The following is an 8,127-nucleotide window of genomic DNA, read 5'->3' on the forward strand; positions in this document are numbered from 1 at the left end:
TTTGATGGTAATGTTGGGCTCTTGGGGGCCCACTAAAGGTTCCATTTTGATAATTCAAACCGTTTAATATGTAAAACTCGTCGAGTAATATGCCTATAAAAAATCACGTTGATCGGATATCGTTAACTATATGATCAAATCGGTTTTGTATAAACAAAACGGATGGTGTGATAGTTAACTGTTGAAAAAAAACTAATCCGATCATATAACTATCGATATCCGATCAACGTGATTTTTTACAGACATATAATACTCAACGAGTTGTACATATTGAACAGTTTAGATTATTAAAATGAGACCCATGGTGGCCCCCACGAACTGACCATCACTGTCCAAATACTTTGCTCCGAAGGAGATAATTATTTTCTGTGTAAGACATGCTGGGTAGCCGTACAACCAATTAACTTTTTTTCACTATACATTTTATTTATACAATTTTTTATTACATATTTTTTTGTAAAAAGATAAAAAATCAATTCAAACATTCATTTTTTTTTCTCAATTTTTTAATTCAAAAATACAAAAAGTTCATTTATTTAGGATTTCTAACTTTTTAAGATTTTGATTAATATAACGCCATCATAAATTCAGTGGTCTTCTTTCAAGTTTCAAAAGTAAGATGATGTTGAATTTTTTTGAAGCAACAATGATTTAGATCACTAAAAAATATATCATTAATAATATTAATGTATTAAAAATGACAATAAATAAAAAAATAAATAAAAATAAAACATAAAAAATACAATAATGTTTTAGAGCTCTAAATTGGGAGCACTAGAGCATCACTAATGATGTGGCACAGGGGGCCCACCAAAGTGATGTGATATTTTGGCTTGAGTTTGTTTTTTTTTTTTTTAGTTCATTAGTGCTATTAATGGTCAAAAAATTAGTGGGATGAATCACCACCCTAAAAAATAGGAAAGATCCACTGTCACATCGTTTGATGCCCCTTTAATGCTCTTTTTTTCAGTGCTTCCACCATTTTTCTTTTTGAAGTGAGATAATGCTGAATTCGATGCCTCAAAAAAGTTGATCTCATCGTTGACCTCCTGGAAACCAGAACCCTAGTGTCTCAATTCAATGTCGTGGAAAGCACTGATTTGGGGTCTCACATGTACAATCTTTGCCCTAATTCTGAAATTGTTGTCGGTTGTGATAATCGGAGGTCGGACGACGAGAAAGAGAGCTGTAGGGTTCTTCCACCCCTACACCAACGACGGCGGCGGCGGAGAGAGAGTTCTGTGGTGCGCCGTAAAAGCCATCCAAGATGAGCGTTCTGATCTCGACTGCCTCGTCTACACCGGCGATCACGATGCTTCCCCCGAGAGTCTCATTGCTCGAGCCATCGATCGCTTTGGAGTCCAATTGCTTTACCCTCCCAAGGTACTTTCTATCTCCTACTCCAATTCTTAATGTAATTTGATGAATAAGGACCTAAAAGTGAGCTCCAATTATATAAAATTTGATTTTGATGAAATACATTAAATCAAATTTTGTAAGCAATTGGAGTTTTAGGGTAAGTTTGGAAATTTTCAAATTTGATGGAAAAAGGAAGAATTGGAGTTTTCCATAGCTTTTTAACCAAATTTTCACTCAAATTTGATGAAAAATGAGAGCAAGGATTGGAAATGCTTAAGAGATTCTATAACATCCCAGTTCCTGTATCTTACATGTTTGCGTCAATGTGTGGTCAAATTCACAGAAAAAGAATTCCATACATTCACAATGTGGAATGGTTCAAGAAAGTTTCCAATGCCATTTTCAATTACAATTGAACAAGAAAAAAAAAAAAAATAATAATGAACACATTCGTCGATTTGTAAAAAAGTATCCAGCTTTAATTTCTTTGAAGTTATTAAATTAGAGAACCATGTGCATAACTGATTTGAGCCACAAATAGGAAATGACAAGAAATTAACCCAGAATCGAAACATATTGAGATCTTGAACTTGACCGCATGGTAATTTCTAGAGTTCATGTCATTGTTCTGTTCTCAAGCAACATTAGAAAAGGAACCTCAGCTAAAGAATCTTACCTCATTCTTGGCGACAAGTTATATAAAATATATGATTTACCAATTAAAAGGAAAATTTAATTTGAAGTTGGTTACTAGTTTGAGAGTTAGCACAAATGCAGGATTTGGTGCGACATCTTATAAAAAAGTGAGGGGAACATTTTTAATCTATTATAATTGGGGATACTATCAACCGAGTCACTGCTGTCCCAACATTCTATATTTTACAATGATCAGTGGCCTTAACATCAACACCTGTGGAAATGAGATTTCTCTATTAGTCCTTCAATTGCCTTGTGAGGCCACACTTTTTTCTAGCTCATCAGTCTAATTTCCTCCAAAATCATAAAATTTTGGATCGTTTTTTATTTGTTTTTTAAGGAAATTGGCAATCAACCCTACATTGACGTATTTTTATTTTTAATTGTTTTTATCTAATTTTTTTATTCAATAATACTTTTTTTTTTAAAGGGGGGGGGGGGGGGGGGGTGTTTGAGTTTCATACACTTTGCTTACTTATTTCTTGCTCTCTGTATAAGGTGGTGCACTTGCACAAAAGGAAGTGGATTGAAGAAGCAACTTACCCTCGCTTCACTATGATTGGTCAAAGCTTTGGCTCAGTTTATCTCTCATGGGAGGCTTTGTCCAAGTTTACCCCTCAATATTATTTCGATACTAGTGGATATGCTTTTACCTATCCAGTTGCCCGGATGTTCGGATGCAAAGTTATTTGCTACACACATTACCCAACAATCAGTTTAGACATGTTATCTCGTGTGCGTGGGCGGAGATCATTGTATAACAATGATGCCTTAATTGCTCAGAGGTTTGTTTTGTACTAGTTATAAAACACTTATGTTTGAAGAATACTCGTATAATAGGTTTCTTCAAGAATATAGTTTCTAAGGGGATTGCAAAGTAGATGTTCCTCTAGCCTGTGTTTGGGCATGGGGCATAATTTACATGATACGATGAAAATATCTTTGTTTGAGAAAAGATATCCTCTAGGCCATGAAATCAATAATAATTTTAGGCTTGTTAAATCATATTGAGACCTCTTCCATGCTAAAAGATTGCTGGTAGTGCAACTCCAATCTTAGAGCATTCTTATGCTCTGCCAGTGTTCTTGTAGATATTTGTGGTTGTTCAGACTATTCACTGTTGGCTTTATGCAATTTGTAGGATCTTTGTGTTTTTTTTTGGGTACTCTTGATGAATTTATTTGGTCAATATTACGGTCCTAGCTTATGGAAGTTTGATAAGTTCAATCACCTTTATAACTTGTTTTCTTCTGATCTAAACCTTACAAAAAATATTTACTTTTGTGGCAGCATTTTGCTATCTCAGTGCAAAGCCATCTATTACTTGTTCTTTAGCTGGATGTATGGGATTGTTGGCTCTTGTGCAGACCTTGCAATGGTGAACTCTTCGTGGACCCAATCGCATATTGAAAATCTTTGGGGAATTCCGGACAGAATTAAGCGAGTCTATCCTCCTTGTGATACTTCAGGGCTTCAGGTTTGCATTTTCTTAGTTACTTCAAGTTAATCATGCTCTTTGTGTAATTTCTTGCATAAATCTGTACTATGGTCCGGTGACTTGGTGCTCTTGCATAAATCTGGATGTAAAACTGAGTGATGACTGATTACCTTGGAATACTTGCTCAAAAAGAAATGGGAACAAGAGTGAGGGCAAGGAGATATGGCAATGTTTCCTTTTAAATATTTTCTCTATAGTTCTATTTATTTTTTTCAAAATCACAACCAAGGCCAAGTAATTATCTACAAAGAGCTCTCTCTTTCCTGCAATCAAGTTACATGGTTTCATTAATTCTTCCTTGCTATTGAGGATTTGGGCCCCATTGTTGGAGGTGGCTACTATTTATTAGTAGGATTTTTCATGGGGAATTGATCCCTCATTTATTTGGCCTTGTGAGTTGGTTTTGTTTTTCTTTGTATTGTTGTGTATATTCTTCCTTTCTTGGATGGAATCTCTTTCTCCTTCATATACTCTCTCTCTCTCTCACACACACACACCGTTGATAACCTGAAAATACTATGAAAATAGAGGTAAATGAATCATGAATAGGAAGTACCTTCAGGAGTGTGTGCCCAACATGGACAGGTGTGCATCTTAATACCAATATATGAATGGTTCATGTGTAATCACCCTTTTGATGCTGCCAAACATTGAATAGAAGGAAATCTGTCTGTTCGAAATTAATTACAAGGCATGCCAACATATGCATCGAAATATTGCGCTCCTTTCTTCTATGGTTTTTTTTTTTTAATTTGACTTTAATGTCCTTCAACATATAGTTCTTCGATTCATTTTTATATATTGTGGTAAAGTCCTGTGGATTCTAACCAGCTGCTCTTGTAACAGGCGCTTCCATTGGAAAGACCTGTGAAATCTCCAACAATTATATCTGTTGCTCAGTTTCGTCCAGAGAAGGTAGGCATTTTTATACTCTTCAGAGGTCATTTTTGGTGGCCTTTCTTAGTCCTACTAAGTTACTTTAAACTTGATTCTTTTGTATCAGGCACACACACTACAACTTGAGGCATTTTCAGTTGCCATTAGAAAATTAGATGCAGACACGCCTAGACCCAAGCTCCAATTTGTGGGTAGTTGTCGGAATAAGGCAGATGAGGAAAGATTGCAAAATTTGAAAAACCTAGCTATTGAACTGAAGGTAGAAGAGGACGTGGAGTTCTACAAGAATCTGATGTACAGGTTTGTAACATGTCACTTTGTTCTTGTTGTACTTCAATGGCCATTTAATACATGCGCTAATGAATTGTACAAAATTGTTTTTTTTTTTTTCTATTTTTTGTAATCTCATGAAAATTTCATGCTACATCTTCTGATATCTCCTGCACTAATTGAGATTGTTGGTTGGCCTTTCTATCTTTATATTTTCTGAAGATTTTTCGTTTTCTTCTTTTTAAATCACCACGTTGAAAATTATCATGCAGCAATGATCAGATGCATCTTGTGCAGTACATTTGGTGCACTTGCAATGAAATCATGAATCATTGTGATTTCTAACCACTGGTGTTAGCCCAGTGGCTTGAACTTGTGTACCTCACTAGGAGGTCACGGGTTTGATTTCCCCTTCCCTCCAATGTGAAAAAAGGAAGAATCATTGTGATTTTCTGCATTATTGCTAGGCCATAAACATCCACAACAATAATTTTTGTCAAAATTAATCATTGTGGTTTTCTGCAATGTTATTTTTGTGTACATTTAAAATCCAATAATGCAAACAAACTTGGATGACGTTGGTTTGTTCTGTTTTAACCTATGTTATGGATCTTAATACTGAGACTCGGACGTTATCAACCAGAATCTTTATCTGAAGTATGAATGGTTGAGGTTGCTTGTATTGGTTTTAGGAAAGTTCAATGAGTTATTTGCTGAATGTATTTCTGTACTAGATTGATGTGGAATGGTAGACCCATCAAGATTGGCTGATATAGTGCAATGGCTTGTGGTGGATCTGCATATCTTTGAAAGGGCAGTCAGTAAGTAGACTACGACATTGAGAAAGTTACGGAACAGCAGTAGGTCAAGGACATTAAAATCATTCCTTACTGCCTTTTAAAAATCTTGATTAATCTTCTAATTTTTCAGGGAATTGCTTGGCTTGATAGAATTTGCCAAATTTGGTTGAGTAGAGCTGCTGGCTAGAAAGAATTATGCAAATTCGGTTAACTAGAGTCCAGAAATATCATTGCAGATTATCCTAAATTTCCTTGACTCTTTTGAATATGCTTAGAAGAACAGTTGCTTGCTTGTTCCTATGGGTAGATTAACTTTTTTTTTATTGTTCTATTTGAGTCTTGATTTTTCTCTTTGTACTGCAGGGAATTGGTGAGACTTTTGGGTAGTGCTGTTGTAGGAATCCATTCCATGATAGATGAGCACTTTGGCATATGTGTGGTGGAGTACATGGCCGCAGGTGCCATACCAATTGGTAGGCAATTTGAAGGAATTTCTTTTAACCAATTTACTTTCTCAACGAATTATTATTATTTTCATGGATGTATAATTTTCAACCTTTTCAGCTCATAATTCTGCTGGCCCAAAGATGGACATTGTGTTGGAAGAAGATGGACAGCAAACTGGATTTCTTGCTCAAAATGTGGAAGAGTATGCTGATGCCATCCTAAAAGTTTTGAGTATGCCTGAAACTGAGAGGCTCAAGATGGCTGCTGCAGCAAGGAGACGGGCTGGCAGGTTTTCCGAACAGAGATTTTATGAAGATTTTAAATCAGCAATTCGGCCAATTCTGTCAAATTCTTCCCAGTGAGGGAAAAAGGGGCTGGCATGCAAACTTGTTAAGGCTAGAGTGATCGATCTCTACCTTTTTATTTTTTTTAATTATTTTTTTTAGAAAAGTGGAGAAAGTTTTGTCACTGTAAAAGGATTAAGTTTTAAATCAGTTTTTACTATAATCAAAGAATTTGAGGAGGTTAAGCTATTGGTTTGGAAATGTGACTTGAAAGCTTCAACAATGGCGGACATTGAAAAAGACAAGAACGCAATTTTATTAGAAGTGGAAATTACACAATACAATCTTCACAACTTTGTTCTCAGTTTTGTGCCCGAAAAAGATTCTATCTAAAGACTTATCTTCTTAGGCTTAATTAGGCTTCCTTTGGGCTTTTGCTCAAAAGTTGGCTAGGCCTCGTTTGGGAACAGATTTTTTTAGTAATTTTTTAATTTTTTAATTAAAATGTGATTTTAAAAAAATTAGTATATTTGAGATGATTTTTTGATTTTTTACAAAAAATTGTGTAAAAAGTAGAAAGAAAATAGAATTTTTAACTTTTTGGTATGAATAATTGATTTTTTGATTTTTTTACTTTTTAACTAAACCGATCACTTCTCAAACTTAGGCTAAATGTATATTACCATGCTATCAAATACTTTGATCCCTGTTTGCTCTTTTCTTCTGTTTTTTTAATTTTTAATTTTTTTCCGGTTTTTTAGTAATTGAAAGCTTCATATGGTTGTCAGATGTTTATACAATGGCGTGTTTGGGAAGGATTTTTTTTTTAAATTTTTATTTGCTAAAAGACAAATTAGTTACAAAATAAAAAAAAATAAATCTAAACAAAATATCATATCAAATTCCATAATCATTTCACTTTTTCTCTCACAAATATCACATCTAACTACAAAAAAAATTAATTATCTTCCTAAACACAAAAAAAAATTTCTTCAATAATATCTTACAACTAAAAAAATCCACTTCCCAAACACTCATAATGTAACTTTTCAGTTTTTAAAAGAACTAAACGATCTGAATTCAACTTATTAAAATTTTATTTAAATTTGACTCATTATGTAAATAAATTAAATTTGAATACATTTTAAAACTCGGCAAGTTATCAAATCAAAATTAAATAACATTATACACGGCTTGATAAACTTATATAAAAAAAAATAACGCCCAATTGGTACACATTAATGTGTGTTTGGAAGGAAAAATATTAAATACATACCTTACTTTTGACATAATGCACAAGGTGGTTATATATTATAAGAAAGTAAGTTCCTCATTTTCAACTTATTGAATGATCAACTCATTAGGTAAACAAATCAAATTTAAACACATTTTACAATTCGTTAAGTTTTCAAGTTAAAATTTAAATTGACTCAGCTTGTTTAGTCTTACTCTTATCAGCATTATGTCCGTAAAAGTAGGTTAATACCATCGAATCACTTTAATTCGTTCTTCTATGTTAATTCTTGTTCTTTAATTATCTTTTCCATTTTGCTTTATCTAAAATTTAACAAATCAAACATTCATTGCCAGCTCTTTCTTCTCACAATGATATGGCACCATGTTCCAAGAGTGTCCAAAGAGCATGAACTGTCAATTTGATGTAACAGTATATCATGCAATGCACCGCCCTATTTTTGCACATTTTCTTTGTGTGACACCGACAACAAGAAAGATTTTTCAACGTTTTTGGAAGAATAGACGGAAAAATTAAAAAAAAAGAAAAAGAAAAAGAAAACCTACATCACACAATAGCAAGAAGAAAGGAAAGAGTACGGATCTGTTGAAAATATAAATAATAAAATTGTTCTTTTATTTA

At 33.7% G+C, this 8,127-nt stretch overlaps 1 protein-coding gene across 1 annotated transcript; it reads left to right on the top strand.

The window, feature by feature from the left end:
• The first annotated feature begins 908 nt into the window (after positions 1-908).
• Positions 909-6,500, top strand: LEW3 (UDP-Glycosyltransferase superfamily protein). Its single transcript, XM_028235838.2, has 7 exons — positions 909-1,383; positions 2,554-2,840; positions 3,346-3,532; positions 4,400-4,468; positions 4,557-4,750; positions 5,884-5,993; positions 6,085-6,500. Exons 1-7 carry the CDS (start codon positions 1,081-1,083, stop codon positions 6,327-6,329), a joined length of 1,395 nt encoding a protein of 464 aa, XP_028091639.2. The 5' UTR covers positions 909-1,080; the 3' UTR covers positions 6,330-6,500.
• The last annotated feature ends 1,627 nt before the right edge of the window (positions 6,501-8,127 follow it).

This window comes from Camellia sinensis, chromosome 1 (assembly GCF_055761805.1).
Source record: "Camellia sinensis isolate YWXY chromosome 1, ASM5576180v1, whole genome shotgun sequence".
Classification (NCBI taxonomy): Eukaryota; Viridiplantae; Streptophyta; class Magnoliopsida; order Ericales; family Theaceae; genus Camellia; species Camellia sinensis.